The sequence below is a fragment of the Bacillus rossius genome, chromosome 14 (assembly GCF_032445375.1).
Source record: "Bacillus rossius redtenbacheri isolate Brsri chromosome 14, Brsri_v3, whole genome shotgun sequence".
In the NCBI taxonomy this organism is placed as follows: Eukaryota; Metazoa; Arthropoda; class Insecta; order Phasmatodea; family Bacillidae; genus Bacillus; species Bacillus rossius.
The window spans coordinates 36,153,505-36,175,767 of record NC_086341.1 but is presented as its reverse complement, the minus strand read 5'-3'; the positions used below and the strand labels follow the sequence as shown (position 1 = coordinate 36,175,767).

General features: G+C 39.2%; 1 protein-coding gene across 2 annotated transcripts in view; it reads left to right on the top strand.

The window, feature by feature from the left end:
- LOC134538770 (uncharacterized) overlaps window positions 1-22,263 on the top strand; it is a 301,464-nt gene that overhangs the window by 231,937 nt on the left and 47,264 nt on the right. Inside the window, exons 2-4 of one of the 2 annotated variants that reach the window (XM_063380259.1) lie at window positions 5,280-5,415; window positions 8,109-8,304; window positions 18,480-18,687. In XM_063380259.1, coding sequence (XP_063236329.1) covers window positions 5,280-5,415; window positions 8,109-8,304; window positions 18,480-18,687 — 540 coding nt within the window. Of the gene's footprint in view, window positions 1-5,279; window positions 5,416-8,108; window positions 8,305-18,479; window positions 18,688-19,861; window positions 20,743-22,263 lie in introns of those variants that run through there. The other variant, XM_063380260.1, reaches the window with a different exon arrangement.

Genomic DNA, 22,263 nt, shown 5'->3' with positions numbered 1-22,263 from the left:
TGTCAGTTCCCGCGAGTGTCCAGTGTTAAAAAAAAAATTGTCCCTAAAAAACACGTGTAACAGTTATAACAGATAAACCGACAAAATTAATTAACTAAGTACATATTAAATAATTTCACGCTAAAAAGCACGGTTTGTTGGATCGAATATGATATGGTGTAAAGATCAATTTAGATCTCATTTAAATACCTATGATTACTAACATATTTAATTGGATGATGATTAATGTAATGACGGTTAATATACAGCTTCCATAACAACTCTATTTTTTAACCACTTTTGAAAGATAAAAATGTTTAAACTGTGAGTCATTCTTAGAAGATGGACATACGATCGTATGCCATGTGGCACTTTTCTTTAAGCCTTTTTAAGACCTACAGTTCTGTAGTACATTAATTTAATGTATTAGTCATTTATAAGTCAGCGTAGCAATGCAAGCGCCATTAAAGCGTCTTTTTACAACGTGATAAAAAAAACCATCGAAATTCCTCTACTATCTTTAAATATAATATGAATGTTCTATGCACACAAACATTCCGAAATAAATTATCTAAAATATGTTGAAACTGCATCTAAATCCATGGTGTGGTTTAGAAGTAGTAATCGAAATAACAGGCAAACGTGGATTGCAACTTTGTTTTATACTATTTTGAGATATAATTATAAAATAACACACGCTTTTATTGCAGAAACAACGATGTAGTCGAAGTGATTTTAAAGTGCGGATGTTTTAATGCAGTCATATAAAATAATCATAACGTACCAATTTAAAACCTTGTTATCCATGATGTGCCCCAATATTACACCTGGGAAAGAAATACATTTTCTAGTGAAGCGAGCGCCGCTTCCGTCACGTCAAAAGATAATAGAATATTCAATAATTGGACGTTATTTTGTTTTATCATGCTTATTATGTGCGCAGTTAGTATTAGAAAGCTATACACGGAATGGTTTACAAACAATTTTAACTATTACAGGTGCTTGAACAACACAAAAGCATAAAAGACCGGGTAAGAATCCGATCCCAATTGTACTGCGGAAACAATTTAGTAGGGGTAAAGTTGTTTTAATGTAAATGTACAAATGTTCAAAAATGTGTAATTTTACATAAATAATTCTGTTACATTGACGAAAAAAAAAAAAGTTGTCTGTAAGGTCGGTTTACGGACGATAGTTTAACGTGGCGTCATAACAAAACACTGATGGAATTATTGCATACTTTTATGAATAAAAATGAATCATTTTAATTTTAATAGTAAACAAATTAATACTTTAAATTATACTAGTAATCAGATTTTTAAAATGCAACTATAATTAACCTTTATTGCCGAAATTGTTGTTGTAATAAGCAATGAAAACCACATTAACTTTTCACTTCACATTATAAACAGTCGACCAAACAGTTCTCTTGTAGATGACTTGTAATTAATTTTAAAAACTGGCGTTTAGCTATAAAGTTTGAATATAATTATGAACAAGTTTTCATATAAATAAAGTGTAATCAAATATCTATCATCAATTATACGAATCACCATAATATTTTAATCAATTGTAACATAACCTATTATTACTGCACTCGCCGACAGCGTAACGGAACACAGCGTAACGGAACTGATCGTAACGGGACACAGCGCAACGAAAATATGTGCGTAACGGGACACATTTTCCGTGCGTGCAGCCGGCGTTCATAGATTTATTAGACGTCACGTCAAAAATGTGGTGTAGCAGACGGTCGCCTCGAAACCAAGAAAACAACGGAGCTCTGGGTGTGCGTTAGCTAAACTGGTGCTGTTTACTCTTGTTGTTCGCGAGAGTGACTCGGCGTGTGTTATGTCGGCGTGCCCGAGGGCAGACATCCTGGACGGGGCTACAGGGCGTTATAAATACCCGCGACCCGCAGAGCTGTTCGCTGGCCCGCGCGACGGCGGTCACCCATCACGTTTCCTACAACTTAGAACCACAAACACCAGTAGAAACACTCAACCCGTAGAAACACACAACCCGTAGAAACACACAACCCGTAGACACACACAACCCATAGAAACACACAACCCGTAGAAACACACAACCCGTAGAAACACACAACCAGTAGAAACACACAACCCATAGAAACACACAACCCCTTAGAAACACACAACCCGTAGACACACACAACCCATAGAAACACACAACCCGTAGAAACACACAACCCGTAGAAACACACAACCCGTAGAAACACACAACCAGTAGAAACACACAACCCATAGAAACACACAACCCGTAGAAACACACAACCCGTAGAAACACACAACCAGTAGAAACACACAACCCGTAGAAACACACAACCCGTAGAAACACACAACCCCGTAGAAACACACAACCCCGTAGAAACACACAACCCCGTAGAAACACACAACCCCGTAGAAACACACAACCAGTAGAAACACACAACCCATATAAACACACAACCCATATAAACACACAACCCGTAGAAACACACAACCCGTAGAAACACACAACCCGTAGAAACACACAACCCCGTAGAAACACACAACCCCGTAGAAACACACAACCCATAGAAACACACAACCCGTAGAAACACACAACCCGTAGAAACACACAACCCCGTAGAAACACACAACCCGTAGAAACACACAACCCCGAGGAAACACACAACCCCGTAGAAACACACAACCCGTAGAAACACACAACCCATAGAAACACACAAGATAGAATTTTCTAATTTATGCCCGTTATAAATTGCGTGTTTCTAAGTTATGTGTTCTTTAAATTATTCATGCTATGGGGAATACGTCATTGAATTTTTTCACTGTTTTTCATGACAAACAGTTCATAACTGCAATTACGTTTGTCCATGAAATTGTATTAAATCTAAGTTATGGGGTTCGGCGTTGTGTTTGTAAGTTAAGTGTCTCTAAGTTATGACAGTTCCAATTTGCGTATTTAAGTTATGATAGTTCTAAATTGTGTGTAAGTTGTGTGTTTCTAAGTTATGTTCGTAATAACTTGTGAAAGTTCTATGTAACGTAGACTGATTTTTAAGAATTCTAGGTTATGACAAGGGACACCTGTATTTCGCGAATACATTTCGTGTCAAGGTATTTCACAAAATACTGTAGTTTTTCTCCTGTGGTTATTGGCTGAGGTCGGTGAGAGGTGTCGTCCCGCTCTTGACGGGGCCAATGAGAATGTGGTCACCGTACTGCTGCACCCTCACAATTTGCCATGACTCTTAGAAAAAGCTACAGTGTTTTGTGAAATACCTTGACATGAAATGAAATCGCGAAATACAGGTGTCCCTAGTTATGACTGTTCTAAGTTGTGTGTTTCTAAGTTGTGTGAGGATCCCACGTTTCGACAACAAAGGCGGACACTACATACTTCCCTAGTGGGAATATTGTCTATTTCCATCGTGTTCGTAGGTGCAGTGTTACTGAAATTCTTGTCAGAATTATGTGTTTGAAGAATGGTTCAACTGGTGCATTGGTAATTATTTTAAAATTCTTGTACTTTTAATATTAATCATGCAATGTTATCGGACACGTCAAAATATCAGTTATTTGGTACAAATACAAACGTATACCTACAGAAAAACGGTATAACAGTAATACAGATACATAGTTTGTTCCAGACACATGCAATTTACTTGATATTACAAACATTAAAATAGTAGTGAAAAGGGGAAAAAATAAATAAGTGTTTTATTAATTATAATGGTTTAATGGTAAGAAGTTTAGGTCATATTGAGATATTCTGCTGGAGAGTAATAACATTTTTGAAGTAGAAAGTTAAAGAAAAACTTTTCATTGGTCAAAATTATTTAATATAAGATCCTGCGGTAATTAATCAAACAGATGTCTCTCCTCTGAGGCTTGTGTCACATCATGCATTTCTACTGCTGCGGCGAAATATTCTTTCGACCGTTTTTCCCAGATTGCACGATTAAAGTCTCTCAAGAATGCATTAAGTAAATGGCTCAACATCGATCATGTAAACAATTACTCTAGAAAAAAAAATCACAAAGTAATTTGTGTCTCACACTTAGATTGCCAATAGCCGGCATGTTAACATAACTTATATTATTTTGTATATCATCGTTGGTTATATATATTATTATTTTTTGTTAATTTTCTAAGACTATAAAATATTGTCTATTGACAGTAGCTATTATTACAGTTGTAGTCAATCTGAAAGAAAAATAATAATATTCAATTCTAAAACCAAAACTTTTGTGACAGCAGTTGGTCACTATTAAAACAAGTACTATGATCAAACAGATCCAAAATTGTTAATATCAAATGATACAAAAAAAATTAGCTGACAAAAGCATTAGGCACTAAGATGGCGTCTTTCAGTTACGCCTCCTTATAAGTAAAAATGGAATATTATCAGATGAAATAAAATCAGAAAATATATTTCCGAAATTTTCATTACAAAATTAATTTTCTTTTTAAAAAATACAACGGTTCAGCTACAGTAAAAAAAAATGTTCCATTGCATTATAAAGGCGCTCTGTGGTGTACGTCTGGTAACGGAACGCATTGATTTAATCAAGGACAGCGCAAATGAGACAGAAATCGTGCATTGTAAAGAGAGAGTAAATGAACACTGTGAAACTAAGGACGAGACACACTGAAGAAACCGACCACCGCTATGGTCCAACCTCACAGTGTGTATGTGACGCCACCGAGTGACTTCTGGGAGACTTCCATTGTAAAGTGTGGGTGGGGGGTGGGGGGGGGGGGGTGGTAGTGGTGTTTATCTTAGGAGTTCCAAAACTTCCATTGTAACGGAGGAGAGAGAGGGTGGTGGTGTTTATCTTAGGAGATATTCTGCTGGAAAGTAATAACATTTTTGAAGTAGAAAGTTAAAGAAAAACTTTTCATTGGTCAAAATTATTTAATATAAGATCCTGCGGTAATTTATCAAACAGATGTCTCTCCTCTGAGGCTTGTGTCACATCATGCATTTCTACTGCTGCGGTGAAATATTGTAAATATTGTAAAGGAGGAGAGAGAGGGTGGCGGTGTTTATCTTAGGAGTTCCAAAACTTCCCTTGTAAAGGTGGAGAGAGAGGGTGGAGTGTTTATCGTAGCAGTTCTGAATCATTAATGGTTATTACGGGGGTTTTGCGACAGGAAAGTTCAACTTACGAGTAAGTAGGTACCTATACATAAAACATCCTGATTGTTGGAGGGGGTGGGAAGAGGACACCGACCTTGCATCACGAGCGCTGACGTGGTCCATGCAGTAACTGATGCCTTGTGTGGTGTGCGCAGTGGTGTACTGCGACTACACGGCCTCGGGACGCTCGCTGCAGTTCATCGAGGACTACGTGCTGAAGGAGGTGCTGCCCTGCTACGGCAACACGCACACCACCACCAGCATCACGTCGCTGCAGTCCACGCTCTACCGGTGCGTATAGCTCGCCGCGTCCGGCCTCAGTAGACGTCTTTCTTCCCTTCTCGCAATACGATACTCGGGACACCACATGCCGAGCGAGATAAGTATACGCTAATTGTGCTTTCAACTACATTTATGGACGCTAATCTCACATAATTTCTGCACCCGCCGCTAGAATTCGCTACCGGAGCAGATACGTCGACTGTTGAATTATTTAATGTGCAAACCAAAATTTTAAATTATACAATGAAACGGCTCCGATAAAAGCAATAAAATTTGGTTGTCTGTAAAGTCGGTTTGCGGACGATAGTTTAACGTGACAACGTCATAAAAAACATTGATGAAATGATTGCATACTTTTATGAATAAAATTGAATCATTTTTATTGAATTATCACTATTTTGTATGGATACAAAGAAGGAGTGAAATGAAATCTACAATTTAATTGATAAATTTACTTTTATTTGCACTCATTAATTCAAATATGTTTATTACTTTAACGAAGAGATTATTTTAACTATAACTTTTATACATGTTTGCTATTTAACTTCTTCCAATCTGTGTTATTTTGTTAAGGATAGGACGATGATAGGAAAAGTAGGAAACGAATGGGAGTGTTTCAAGTTTAATGTGCCTCGAGAAAGTCAAATCGATGGTTGTTCCAATCGAGTGGAAGAGAGATAGATGCGGCGCAAGCGTACAATGAGCGTAACGGGACACAGCGTAACGGGACAATGTTTGCAACGGGACACTTTTTCGTGCGTGCAGCGGGCGTTCATCGATTTATTAGACGTTGTCACGTCAAAAAAGTTCACTCGAGTTGTAACATGCCCGAGGATTGTGGGACACATGCACTGCTACCAATCATTACGGATTTCCCCTGATTGTTACTGATTTACACGTCGAGTTACGGACTCATGGAATGTAATTTTGTTTATCACGGAAGCAGGACAACTTAATGACACGTCTGGAATATTTTTTCATAGGATACATTTCCTTCGAATATCTCATGTAATGAGGTAATTTTTTTTAAAAAATCTGATATTAAACATGAATATGTGTCCTGAAACTTATTTTAGCAAGTGGTTTGCTAACCTGTGTACTATTTTATTTTTTTATTTTTTTAAAATAATTTAAAAGATGAATTAGCTTGTTGCTGTATAGGCTTGAGGGTGAAGTCTAGTATTTTATACCGTGTTCGTTTTGTGCGTGTTTTATTGCGTGCATATGTATTATTACTGATGGGTGTGCAATATTACTGATGGCAGCAACGATTATGTAAAGTAATTAATAATCAGATATGTGACATAGTCTGTGCCATGTAGCTTGTCTCTGTTCTTAAAGTGGTAATTAATTATCCGCGTGTCCCTCTGTCATTATAATTCCGTCAGCAGCGTTTGTTAACAACTTCGTGGTGGTTTCCAATGTTCGTAAACAAACATAAAGTGTTGCTTTGCAATTGATATTACAGAATTGGGCACATTTGGTACTACTTTCTAGAAAGTTCAATTTTGAGACAAGATAGATGACACAGACTATAAGAAGGGGCACGCTTTTTTTCGGAGAAAATCTGAACGCCCATCAGACTGAAATATGGTATGCCTGAGCCAGCTGATTCTTCCTTGTGATTGGCTGCTGACTGCCACTCAGGATGCGTTTTATTATGCACTGAATAATTGTGATTGGTGTTCTGACAGTGAACATGTACCTGAAAGAAACTCACCAATAGGGAAACACAGACGATGCTACAGTCTTTTAACTCTCAGATAGTATCGAAATATTTTCGCGAAAAATACGTGGCCCTAGTTATAAGTAGCTTGTATTAATGTTCTACCACAAATATATAAAAAAATCCCTTAAATAAATAATTGTTTTTTTTAACTTATTAATTGTTGTAATTGATCTCGTTGTTTGGAAATTGGTCAGTCATTATTACTTTTTTACTCGCCGCTAATTAATCTGTTGTCGACGAGACACCAAGTCTTACAGGGTTGTCTGCCAGAGCGTAACGGAAGTTTAACTCTCAGAGGGCTACGATGACTGCAACGATCATGAGTGGGGCGCTCGACGGCGGAGAGAAAAAAAAGGATGGAAAAGCGATCGATGGCAAGTTAGCATTAAATCGCACTTGTATACATTGTTGTAAACATCGTGTATGTGTGAGGTTTTACTTGTAACCGCATAGCGTTCCAGCTACCAAGTCAACAAAAATTTCGCTGCACAGAAAAAAAGTAAACTGTTTGGTACTTTTTACAGAAGAATCCTCCGGAAACCAGTTTCCAAGAAGGATATTGTAACTTCATTCATCCCATGGCTACGGTTATTTTTTATTTTTTAATTGAATTCAAGCTTAATTTGTTATGCCTAGAGACCTGAAAAATTCGCGGGTTCATATCGTGTTATGCTAAAATTCAAATAATTATACGTTAGTGCTGCTTCTGTCATTGGTTCACTGTTAATCTGGAGGACTGAGGGCCAATTAGAGACCCCACACTCATAGAAGTGTCGAATCACAGGCCGCCCAGTCGAGACGACTCACAAGTCAGCAGCCAATGAACAGTTGGCATTTGCCCGAGTGTGTAGAGGATTGTGGAGTCTATCCTGGAGGTCATTGAACCCGCGGATTGTTCCGGTCTCTAGTCATGCCGTGGGAAGGATGATGCTATTGTCGAGGGCAGTGCTGACGGGGGTGTCGGCTGGTGCAGGCACGAGGCGCGGGACATATTCCGCAACGCCGTGCACGCCTCGGAGCACGACGCCGTGATCTTCGCGGGCCACGGCTGCACGGGCGCCGTGCACAAGCTCATCCACGCGCTGCAGCTGGCCGAGCCGCCCGTGGTGTTCGTGGGCCCGTGCGAGCACCACTCCAACCTGCTGCCCTGGCGCGAGGTCGGCTCCAAGGTGCGCCACCCTCACTCGTCACTCCTGTTTCACCCTCCCTCCCTCCTCCCTCTCTAAACACCCCCTCCCTCCTACTCCCTCTCTAAACACCCCTTCCCCCTCTTTCTGTAAACACCCCATCCTCCTCCCTCTCTAAACACCCCCTCCTCCTCCTTCTCTAAACACCCCCTCCTCCTCCTCCCTCTCTAAACACCCCCTCCCCCTCTCTCTCTAAACACCCTCTCCTCCACCCTCTCTAAACACCCCCTCCTCCTCCCTCTCTGAACACCCACTCCTCCTCCCTCTCTGAACACCCCTCCCCATTCACCTAAACACCCCCTCCTCCCTCTCTAAACACCCCCTACTCCTCCCTCTCTAAACACCCCCTCCCCCTCTCTCTCTAAACACCCTCTCCTCCACCCTCTCTAAACACCCCCTCCTCCTCCCTCTCTGAACACCCACTCCTCCTCCCTCTCTGAACACCCCTCCCCATTCACCTAAACACCCCCTCCTCCTCCCTCTCTAAACACCCCCTCCCCCTCTCTCTCTAAACACCCTCTCCTCCACCCTCTCTAAACACCCCCTCCTCCTCCCTCTCTGAACACCCACTCCTCCTCCCTCTCTGAACACCCCTCCCCATTCACCTAAACACCCCCTCCTCCTCCCTCTCTAAACACCCCCTACTCCCTCTTTAATCACTCCCTCCCCTCCCCTCTCTAAACACTCCCTCGTCTCCCCTCTCTAAACATCTCCACCCCCATCCCACGTATAATTAGTGATTATTTCCTTACAATTACATGTGACAGCATTTAACAACATACTCCTGTTTTACAATTACGTCTCCCTAATTTATAAGGGTTCGAAATCGTGTTTTTTTTTAGTTTTGATTATCTTTTTTATTTGTTTTGCTTTGAGCGTTTCTAAAGTGTAACTGATGACATGTATAAGTTATGATGTATAAGTTGTGATTTTTTGCTTTAAACACATTTTTCATGATATGCGAGTTCTACAATTACCTATTTCTAAATAATGATGTGTGTTTCAAGTTATGGTAGTTCTACAATTACCTGTTTATAAATTATGACGTGTTTTAAGTTATGGTAGTTCTAATTTGTGATTTTCTAAATTGTTTAGTTCTGCAGTGCGCGTTCCTTATTTTTGTGGTTCTAATGGCTTATTGTTGTTCGAATTCACTTAGGATTCTGTGCGTGATATTATATATAAAATGTCGAGCTGTATTAAATTACAATATGAAGAATTTAAAAATGGCGTCAACCAATATAGCAGCCGGCTCTCAGTCCTGATACAGTGTTATGAGTTCATAGATTTTTTATACAAAAAAGTAAACGTGACCCGAATTTAATATACAAAAATTATTATTACCTATTTTTTTTTTCATATTTTGTACCCAACAAAACGCACATAAGTAATTACAAAACTCAAATTTCGACTTAGAACCAAAATATAAAAATTTAGGTTTTCTTTTATCAAGCAAGATCATTAGATACTTAAAATTAAATGTGCGAAGTTAGGCGTTCTAAAATACTGCTATGCCTGACAGTGAATTTTCTTAAAAAATTCAATTATTTAAAAGACTCTTTTCATGGCCTTCTCTTTGAAGCAGTGTACATAGAGTAAGGATTGGGGACAGGAAAAATTCGCGGATTCATTTCGAGATAGGCTAGAATCCAGACTAGTTAAGAGGGCGATAAAGGCAGGGGCGTAGCGTGGGTGGGGCGGAGGGGGCGGCCCGCCCCGGGCGGCAGCCCGCGGGGGCGGGTCGCCGGTGAAGCGGGTTGAGATCTGATCTATGATTCATTCATTACATGTGTCAGACACACTATAATGTTCCATTTTTATCTAAAATTTTGCGCACCAACTATTTTTTAATATTTATTTAAAAGAAAAACTGCGAAATCACTGACAGAGCTCTTTATAACGTTTGTTTGTTTACATAGGAACGGCAACATCGCATCACGCCGCGCCGCCCGGCGCGCGCGAGCCGAGTTGAGCGGCACTCATTATTATGTTAATTACTCATACAAAATCTTTTGTTTCACGCGTCGGCCCGTGTCGATGCCTCTCTTTGAATTTAGTACTACGCATTGTACTATAAAGTTTTACCTTAACCCAGGGCAAACCAAACAACTTCCGCAAACCGGGACACAGTAAAACTCCTATATTGCCCCGTACCGCGAGCGCAGGTAAACCCAAAAAAAATATTAAAACCCAAACTAATAGCAGGCTTAAAAAATACTAATAAGGTTGCGAACAGTGAGAGGAGGCAGCAAGTTAAAAAGACGCAAAATTTATATGACAACATTTAATAAATATATATATCATAAAATCGTTTCATCACAAATCGGCGCATCCATCATAAAATGCATACCCTATTACTACTTATAAAAAAATAGCTATATAATAATACTAAAAAAAATACTTTAACAATTCCCCCAAAAAATTATAATTTGATCATATACTTCGGAGCTCCGAAAATTAAATATAATTACCAAAAAGGCATTAAGAATATATAAGAACATATTAATACAAATACAAATATAGATATGCACCGGGCGTATCACCGCTGTAAATACCAATTAACATAGGCGAAATCTAGCAAAAAATTGACACACCTTAACATGCAAATAAATATACCAAAAATTTAGCAAATTACTAATTATGAGTTTACAAGCCCTTCTCAGTTAAGTCATTTTCTAACGGTCGACGCCTTTTTTCTTATAGGTCTGGCAGGGATTGGGTGAAACACGCTGAACGTAAAATCCCAGTTTCAGTTTTATTAGTCCGTTAATTTAAATCCCAAAAATCCACAGATTATAGTTCCGCACCAGGGGTCAAAGGGGTCAACGGGGCAGTGGCACGGCTGGCACTTACTTGCTTTTTGACGTCGTGATGTCCGGTCACCAAATACACTCGTTTGCTCACGAGTGTTTTTAATGGCAAACCCTTACCATTATACGTTACCGTAGCTGCAGGTAATTGTACGGATATGACGAATCCTTCGCCATACCGTCTTGGAGTTTATTTCGGCGCACATAATTCATCCTTGGAAAATCCTCGCGATATTCACACACGCCTCACCAACCACTCGCGTTCATCGTACCAAAGCGTTCTAAATTACATAAATGAACCCCGTTCATATTCAAAAAGGAACACTCGTATACAGTTACTTCGATGTGGAACCATCACCATGGCCAACCCGCGTTTTACTTCACGTGCGCGCCCGCCTGGGCCTACCAGGCGACTCCGCTCGCCCGTCTCACCTGACGTCACACAATCAGCTGTTCTGCTCGCGCGCCGTCTAGCGCAGCGATTACCAACATATTCGGTAGTGTCCTCGAACTTTCCAGACCAATTTAATAACTTAAAATCTTAAACTTAAAAATAATAAGACTAAACAAGAATTACAAATTTATTTTTTAAAACAACATATAACAAACTTAAATCCAAAATAACTCGTATTACCAGGGCATCCGAAAGATTAATAAAATATGTTAACCATTTCTGCCAACATAAACATTATCAAAGGTAGCAGCTGTAGCACACATGCTACAGTACTGATCTTTGTTTGTTTTAATGCATCGTGAAGTACCGTTACGCAATCACGCTTTACTCGTATGTTTGTTTCGCGAGAGTTTCGGATACGGAACGAAAGTCATTTTGATTGTGTTTCGATCTTTTAAATACTGTTGAATCTTCTAAAACTAAACATTTATAACTTTACCCAATCTTTGAACTAGTTTTTGAAAATGAAAAGAGTCAAAGAAAGCGGTGCGGAATTCCGCAAAAAAAAGGCTAAGAAAGAAGCAGATGCGAAGAAGTCTCAAGGTGCATTACTGAAATATTTTAGTTCCAGTTCTGGTTCGAAAGCCACGTTAACGTCTTCGGTGGCATCCTGCAGCAGCGGAAGTGATTCTAGTGTAAGTAGGTATATGATTCCTCCATCTAGAATCATGCATGGCTTAGAATTACTCCAGTTATTTATTATTATTATTATTATTATTATTATTTATTTATTGTTTACAAAAGTTACAATATTTCTTACATTAGTCTCGCAAAACATATTCACCTAGGTTTGTCTGCAAGTACGGAGTCACACTCGTTCATTAAATCTTATTTTATAATACACTTAAAATTGCTCTAATAGCTGTTTGAACATTGATTATTGTTTAAAAAGTATGGAGTATATTAACATAAATTACATTGAGTTAAGGTACATCTTTTTAAGTTTACGACTGAATTTTGTCCTGCTACTTGAATTTAAAACTTCAATAGGGGATGTTTTGTAAATCTAGTAGTAGTCTAGGAATATTTTTTTTTGTTTTGTTTTTGGATAACTTGATTATTTATGGTACCTGTCATACAAAGAAAACATAATTTTTCATTTAGCTCAAAAATGGCGCCAACGATTTTTCTCAAATTTCTCGTCATTTTATCTTTTAATAACATCTATAAGATGGCTTACTCAGTCAGTTTTTACCGGGAAACTCTAAAAAAGGTAGCTGCCATACAAAATCAATTTTGTTTGTAAATTTTCCTATAAGCCCGGCAAACCGCGCCGTCACCAAAACCACTTTTGTTTTGTGATAGATAAAATACTTATTTGAAATTCGAACGTGTCCTCCGGCCAATATTCATGGGAATACATAACTTATTTTACAGGTACAAGAAGAAGACGTACCTGCCGTCGCAGTTGGAAGTAGTTCTGGTCCCACCACAGAGCAGGGTCAAGACGAAGTCGACTCATCAAAAGTACCTCAAGCATCTAGTCATAAGCCTGCAGAAAAAGTGAATGTTGCCAAAGAAGACATAATTGAAATCGTGCCTTCTGCTCTTGCCGAAATCAAAGATGTGAATCTCGACGATGTAGGTTGCTGGCCTTCTCCCATGACCGACGAAGTAAGAACGCTTCTAGTACGTCGCGGATCTGACTCAGTACAGCACATCGGTTCCAAATTTGCCGATGTTGTTCGCTCAGGGACTTCAACGAAAGGCGGTACCCGAAAACTAACCAAAGAGTGGTTCTACAAACCATTATCTAACAGCGAAAAGGTTCTCCGAACATGGATGGTGTACTCGCCTTTGAAGCAATCCTTGTATCGTTTTTCTTGCAAGCTGTTTGGCAATTCCGGCTCTAACTTCGCATCTGAAGAAGGATTCAACAAATGGTGGAAGCTAAATCCAAGAATAGTAGACCATGAAAATAGCCTGGGCCATGAACAGAGCTTCTTGAAATGGAAGGAGTTGGAAGTTCGCCTGAACTGTAAAGCAACCATCGATCAGAAACAACAAGAAGTTTTCGAAAGTGAGGAGAAGTGGAGGGATGTACTGTACAGGTTGCTGAAATTATCCAGTTCTTAGCCAAACAGAATCTGGCCTTCAGAGGACATTGAGAAGACATTCGAGGAGATGATAGTGGCAATCGCGGGAACTTTCTGGAGTTAGTGCACCTCCTAGCTAAATACGACCCTCTTCTAATGGAACACCTGACAAAGATAAAGCTGGGAGCAAGAGTCTCAGTTTCGTATCTATCTCCAGAAACCCAGAATGAATTTATAAACTTACTGGGACAGCAAGTTCGATCCACCATCATCCGTCGTATTCAAGAAGCTAAATATTATTGCGTAATCTTGGACAGTACACCAGACATCTCTCACAATGACCAAATGAGCCAAGTTCTGCGATACGTACATATCGAAGGAGAAAAAGTCGCCGTGGTAGAATCTTTCATTGACTTCTTCGAACCAAAAGGAAAAAATGCAGAAGATCTCAGCAACGATATAATCGCGAAGATAACATCAGACGGACTGGACATACAGAATCTGAGAGGACAGGCTTATGACAATGCTGCCACAATGTCAGGGATCCACAATGGAGTTCAAGCCTGGATTAAAGCACTGAATCCGAAAGCTATATTCGTTGCATGCACAAACCACTCACTAAACTTGGCTGGGGTACACGCTGCTTCTGAATCAGTGGATTCCGTGACGTTTTTTGGAACTCTGGAGAAGCTGTTTGCCTTCTTTTCCGCATCAACTGTTCGATGGAACGCTTTGGTTGCCGTCACAGGTCAAGCAGTAAAACGAGTCACTGAAACGTGCTGGAGCGCTAGACATGTAGCTGTCAAGATGCTTAAAAATAAGTTTGAGGTAGTTATTGAGGTACTGGAACAATTAACAGATTCATCTCAAACTTCCGAAACAAGATCGGGAGCCAGTCTTCTCCTGACAGCCATGCAGTCATTTAACTTCCTAACTTTTCTTGGCTTTTGGGCTGCAGTGCTACCTGAAGTAGATGAAGCACAGATTTACCTGCATCAACGAGGACTAAGTGTGGATAAGTGTGCTCAGAAACTCTGCGCTTTGAAAACCTTCTTAGTGGAAAGTGGAGACCGTTTCGTGCAAGAAGCAATTGACTTTGCTAAGACTCTCTGCGAAAAACTCGGAATCGAACTCAAAACGAGAAGAATTCAAACGCATGCATGGCGATGAGTCTTCTGAAGATGCAGCTTTGTCTCACGAACAGGAAATCCGTCGAGAGATTATCGCATCATTCGACAAGATCATTCAAGAAATGACGACTCGATTCCAGCAAATTCAAGAAATATCGGACAAGTTCGGATTTTTGATGCCAGCGAAACTTTTGGACAGCAAGTGTGATCTTTCCCATGTATTAGAAGACATCGACAAGGACGAGTTTCAGATGGAGCGGAAGCGTCTTCAGCAGTTTGTTGTTGTTGCCTGTTCTGAATCAGAGGAAGATATAAGTGGTAAAGGACCACTGGAGCTCCTCCAGTTCATTCAAAAACTGAATCTCGTAATTTCGGTTCCCAATATAGTCATCTTGATTCGTATATATTTGACTTTGGCGATTAGTGTTGCAAGTTGTGAGAGAAGTTTTTCGAAGTTGAAGCTAATAAAAAATTACCTCAGATCTACTATGAGCTCCGCTAGACTATCAAACTTGGCTATATTGTCTATTGAACAAGAATTGGCTGCTAATATTGATTTTGACAAAGTTATTTCTGACTTCGCTGCTCATAAGGCCCGTAGAATCCACTTGTAAAACCGCTCATCCTATTTTAACTTCAATAAAAGGTACCTCATTGCATGTGAAATTTAATTTTAATCAAGCACCTATAGAATGGGGGCGGCAAAATGGGTCTCCCGCCCCAGGCGCCGAGATGGCACGCTACGCCACTGGATAAAGGGCTTCATTTAGAGCTGTTTTAGTGGTCAATGCGACGGCAAGTCTTTGAGGAAATGTATAATGAATGATCTCAGTTGTCAGAATGCGGTTAATGTTGTTATTAATAAGCAAAATTAATTAGTAAAAAGGTTTAAATTAGCGCAAATTTGACAACAGGCAGAAAATAAAGTAATCGGAATAACAAAAAAGTAAAAACTGAACAATTTACATGTAACATTCTTTTATAGTATATGATTTTTGGAAATAATTATCTTCATACAATTGCGAATTACTTGCACACGCGTAAGTCACTGCACATTCATGTTTGAGCCGAAAATTTGCCACTTCACTGTTTGGAGATATGACACTTTTATTCCATACCTTCAGCAAGACTCGAGCGCTGTAGATAATCCTCGCCATTAGAGTGGTCGGGTTCCGGCTGTTATCTGCGCCTTGTTGAGTCTGGTTTTCGATAACACATGTCTTGTCGGGTTACTCTGCATTTCTCTTGTCATTGCATTCGCGTCCACCTCATTTACATTATTCTTAGAGTATTCTTTGCACATATATATTTTATAGTACTGTTTATTTACAAAAATTTAACTGGATTGAGGATATACAATTAATAATTTTTAGTTGCTTTTAGGTTACTTGGCATACATCTTATTTTCAACCAAATAATAATAGTTGTATAAAAATTAAATGAACTAAATATACCGTGAGATATTACTTTGCAAGGCATTTATTGGGGGATAATTTTTACAGATTTTGCAGTTACAACACTTATAAGCACAGCACAAAATACGAATAATTACACAAAACTGTAAAGCTGATTTGTAAACAAAATACATAGGTAAGTTACAATAGTTTACCTCGCGGTTACATACAAATTGATAATATACCTACATAAAAATATTACAAGTTTTCAAAACTATCATGTTGTTTCATTACGTAGCATATAAAAGTACTAGCTGCAGTACCCGGCATTGCCCGGGCTAAACACATATAGCTTTATTGTCTGCGAGTTAAAGCAAACTGGATTGCGCTATATGTCAGTGTGTTGGACATAGAGAAATGTCACACATTTACGGTTTGTATGTTTATGACCTATGATTGTTTGTTTACCCATGGCGATCGGTTATTTATTATTTATTATTATAAATTATTAAGACCATTAATCTAAATAAAAACTATCATATCTCTCAAGTTGGAAAAAATTACACATAAATGCTAATTTTCATCGAAATCAGTTGACTTGGTGAAGAGTTCACTGGAAACAAACATCAGGACACTGGATTTATAAAATATATTAAGATCTCTTGTTTGTATCCCATTTAACACTAAAATGCATTTTATATATAATGTATCACATATATAACACATCTATATTTCATGAATAGTAGTTACTGAAGTAAAAAGGTTTTTTCTTTATTACAAAATAAAATACACAATATAAACTATTCATAACGTAATTTATTCTTGCTTTTAGCATTCTCAGATGTAGTTTCTGCAATTGGCGTACTTTCTTCAGTCTTTGTGCTTTCCTTTAACCTTAAATCAAGATAAAAAACACATGTTTTTATTAATAACACTGCCTAAAGCTATACATTGAAAACGACCCATGAATACTATAAATAATTTGTGTACTTATTTTTCTCTCTCCAATTTGCTAGATTCTTACCTCTATTCCGTTTTCTTCGCACACACAAATGCAATTTACCACGAGCATTAGGTACCTTTTACAAAACATGCGTTTGTTTTCGCTATTTATAAATGAACATACATTCATATATCCCGAGCTAACACAGCGACAGCAAGGAAAACTAAATCCGACTGCCTCGCAGTGCCACCCCACCCCTTTCGGTCCTTATCGTGGGACTGAGAAGTGTCGTCTATCGCGAGGGATTCAGAGCAATATCGGTCTAACCCACAATATCAGGCGCACATGTTACGCTTCAAGCAGCTGGAATTTCTAGTAGCTATTTATCCCACTCTTAAACTTCGTGCTGCTTCAGTGATCGGACCACAATTTACCTGAAGGACCCTGAGCCATTGGAAGACCCTCAAAAAAAAAAAAGACGTATCGAATAACAAGCATCCCAGTTAACGAGGTATTAAGAGTCAGTACCCATTGAGCAGGCGTAATTTCCCCGAGTACATATAGGATCGTGGAGTCTATCCTAGAGGTCATTGAAACCACGAATTTTTCCAGTCACTAGTAAGGTTATAACGTTCATTAAAAAAATTACACGTTTTGAAAAAAAAATCACCCGAAGGTCATCAGATAGGCAAAAATGCGTTTTAAAGTTGAAAACATTTCTGTTGGAGGAACACGGGACCAACCACTTTTATTAGAACGAGAAGGGGGTGGGTTGGGGGGGGGGGGGGGGGCGGAGACTTTCCATACCGTTACCCACAGACAAACCCCCCCCCCCCCGGGCCAAAAAAAAACAGGCCTATCAAAAATAATTCCTAGAGACCTGAAAGATTCGCGTATTCATTTCGTGAAATGCTACAATTCAAATAATTATACCTTAGTGCTGCTTCTGCCGTTGGTTCACTGTTAATCTGGAGTAATGAGGTCCAATTAGAGACCCTCACTCATAGAAGTGTCGAATCACAGACACTCAGTCGAGACGACTCACGATTCAACAGCCAATGAACAGTTGGCATTTGCCCGAGTGTGTAGAGGATAGTGGAGTCTATCCTGGAGGTCATTGAACCCACGAATTTTTCCGGTATCTAATAATTCCTTGTTATAGCTTCGTTTGGCCCCCCTCTGACCACGTGTATGCCTGACTGTATGCCCGTGCGCGCGCAGATAACCAGGAACAGCTTGGTTTGGTTGCGGACCCTACTGTATGCCTGTATGCGCGCAGATAATCAGGAATAGCTTGGTTTGGACCCTGACTGTATGTCTGTGCGCGCGCAGATATCAGGAATAGCTTGGTGTGGTCACGGACCCTGACTGTATGCCTGTACGCGCGCAGATAATCAGGATAGCGGAGCGGAAAGAGGGCTTCCTGGACCTGGACGACCTGGAGCAGCAGCTGCAGAGCCACCACGGCCAGGCGCGGCAGCTGATTGGCTGCTTCTCGGCCGCCTCCAACATCACCGGCATCCTGGCGGACGACATCGCCACCACCCTGCTGCTGCACCAGTACGGCGCGCTGGCCTTCTGGGACTACGCCACCGCCGGTAGGCAGCTGACATCGACACAGCTTTAGAATCTGCTCAATACTCAAACACACTCACTGAAATTTTTTTCTATAGTTTTTACTACACACACAAACACACACCCACACATACATGATGTCCACATTGTTGAAAGTCAGTTGGAACACCGTGGTCCCCACAAGGGCGGGTCTGGGTGGACCCCTGGGTACAGGGCCTGGGCCCTCACCCTGTTTATTCTTAAATATTTAACTATTATAATTTTTTTTTTACAAACTTTTGTACCACACATGGCTATGATTATTTTCGCATACGTGAAATACTTTTTTTCAAGTTAATACTCAATTATTTCCTATGAAAATTGGGGCATTATTTTATATTTCGATTGATGTTTGGTCCAAGCATAGTTTTTTTTTTTTTTTTTAACCATGGAAATGATAGTTTAATATTCAACAATTTTGACTTTATTTATTTTTTATCGGGCTTATTTTGTGCGCAGGTAATACTGGAAAGCTATTCAGTGTACGGTTTACAAATATATTTTCGACTATTGAGGTGCTGGGACAACACAAAGCATAAAACCGGGCTAGAATCCGAACCCAGTACCCAGTATATGCTTGTTGCGTAAAGGGGGTTAGTTTGCGAAAATTGATAAGGGAGATTAGAGACGTTGTTTTAAAACAATTCATGTGTTTCCAAAGTTCTAAAAGCAGTTAATAAAGCTAAAAAAAGGTGTCTTCAAGAAACCTGATAATTTTAAATCGCGTTTTTCTCAAAACTATGATTTTGGACTTTACCCCTTTTACGCAGCAAGCACAGAAAGAGCGCTTAGTTTGGACTTATAAAATAGTAACCATAATTATACCCTGTATTTTCAGGTTAAATAACATTCTAGAAAGAGCTTGTGTAAGAAATAACCATGCAATTATAATGTAGCACGTGACTGTAAAATTGTGGGTTGGGGAGGGGGGGGTGGCGTGTCTGATACTGGGTCCAGGGCCCGTAATCGAATGTGGGGGCCAAGCGGAATACCATCGCTGATCATGAGTTGTAACAACTTATTATTATTATTTTTTTTTTCAAAAAAATTGTTTTATATAGTTTACGTTGCAATTGCAAATGATTTGGGGAAGGAGGGAGAGGTCTTCAGCCCTTCAAGAGACTTCCCTATTCTCATGGATCCGCCATTTCTGATGTTCTTGCAGTTCATCCGTGTTCTACGTGTATTTATGTCTGATCACCACATGCTAGTACTAGTTGTGTGGTCAGCTTTCTTACATTCTTGGGATTCATTCAGTCAGAAAAAAAAAACCTGCATGTGAGAGCGTAATTGGAGATGTCAAAAGTTCAGTTTCAGAGCTACTTTGTTTTGTCGAAGTCCATTTTTTGTACGTGTAGCAGGGTGTCTACTGACCGGGAAATTCGGGAAATTCGGGAATTGTACATGAGTTTCACAACCCGGGAAAAAAACGGGAATTGTACATGATTTTTGCTTAGTGTACGGGAATTTTTTTTCTTTGCTCGTGCAATTTTCAAAGTGTTTCCACTTTTAAATATATCTCAATACAGAAGCCTTCGCACAGACCAATAAGATTTATGTCAGTTGCTTGATCAGAAGTCCAAGAACGGACTGATAATTTTAGCTAAAACATACTAGAGACTCGTAATTGCTTTAGCTTCTAATGCACGTCAATCCGTACTTCGGTCCAGAGATGTGAGGGGAATATTAAGAAGAATTTGTTGGCGACACTGTATTTTCTCTCGCTCTGTTTTTCATTTCGTCAGTAGTTTCAACGTCTCTAGTAATTCACTTTGTTGTTTACCTACCTAATCAGGGCTTACTGCGTAATAATTTACTTTTTTTTCTCTTTAAGGATGCCTTAGTTTTATGTTGCGTGTGTTTACCTAATCAGTGCTTACTACGTAATAATTTACGTTTTTTTCTCTTTAAGGATGCCTTAGTTTTATGTTGCGTGTGTTGTTTACCTAATCAGTGCTTACTGCGTAATATTGTACGTTTTTTTTTCTTTGAGGATGCCTTAGTTTTATATTGCGTGTTTTTTGAAGCGGATTTGAAACGTGAGTACCATCATTATTATTTATTGATCTCGTTTACACCCGCTCCTTGAGTAACGTTGTTCAATTTCTGCTGTTTTTAAGTAACGACGTCTGTTATTTACAGCATAATTTGAAGTAGCGCCCTTTTGTCTTCTTTCATTTATGTGAAATTTTATTGTATCCGTTTAATGGCAATGTTATTCGCGTAAGATTAATTCAATGCAACGAATTAATAGTGTGATGAAAAACAAACGCTATTTTGCTTTCCTTAATAACTTTTCGCGTCTTTCAGAGTTTATGGTCTTAAGCATATTTCAGATATATTTCTATAGTTTGCATTATGTAGAAATATCTCCGATGACCGAGTTTTCAGCCACTGTTTGTATTACATTTGGCATGTCAGCAGCTGCTCTGGTGAGCAAAGCCAGAATCTTCCAGGGCTAGTTTAACTTCAGTCATTAGGATTCTCTAGTGGCTAGTTACAAACAAATTGTTCTAGTAAACAACAGTCGGGAATTACGTTAACTGATTAAATAATCTAAATAATAATATAAAGTGTTTAGTTTATGCTTTGTTAAAGCATACTGGAGGTTAAATGTATTTCCTCCATTATAACATACGCGATAGTATCTTGATTAAAATGGTGTTAGGCAAGCATGATTGGAAAACAAATTATTTTCATTGACTAACACACTTATGGAAAAAAAATATATTTGACTAGCGCTCTGTTTTTCACTAACCAATTATGAAATTACTATAGGGGCGGGTGTAGCTACTTTAAATATTAGTGTCTTACAAAGTATTATATGGCCTGTATAAATTCTTATATCCTATTTTACTTGCATTTATAAATACTCCTAATGTTAACTGTCTTCAAAATTTACCCTTTTTTCATTTTTATGTTTTTGTAGATACGTGATTCCTTTATACTTGCCTCAATGGCTAGGCGTATTCGAGGAAGAAATTCATTTCAACCACAATGGAAGGAAGAATTTCCATGGCTGCAAGAAGTCGATGGAAGCAATCATTCTGCCAGGTGTTCAGTCTGTAGAACTATTTTCTCGGTTGAGTCCATGGGAAGAACAGCTGTTGTCAGTCACTCAAGTGGTAACAAACACAAACTTAGATTAAGTAGCTCTGAGAAGTCCACCTCTCTTGACACGTGGACTACAAAAGCCGGTTCAGTTCATGTGGCAACTGCAGTAGCAAATGCTGTAGCTGAAGCTTCCTCTGTGTCTTCACTATCGAAGCTCCCTTCATTAGGTTTGGGCTCTACTGTTGCTAGTAGTTGTGAAGTTTCACAGGTAGGGCACCAAGTAAAACAGCATACTGTATCAACCAACCGTGGTTTAAGTAGTTATCTTAAAAGAGATGAAGTCACACGTGCTGAAACATTGTGGTGCCTCCAAACAGTCATGAACCACGATTCCCTCAGAGGAGCTGCTAGTAGTGTTAGCCTCTTCAAAAGAATGTTTCCGGACGATTATATTGCTAACAGCATGCAACTTCAAAAAGATAAGATTTCCTATGTTATAGTATATG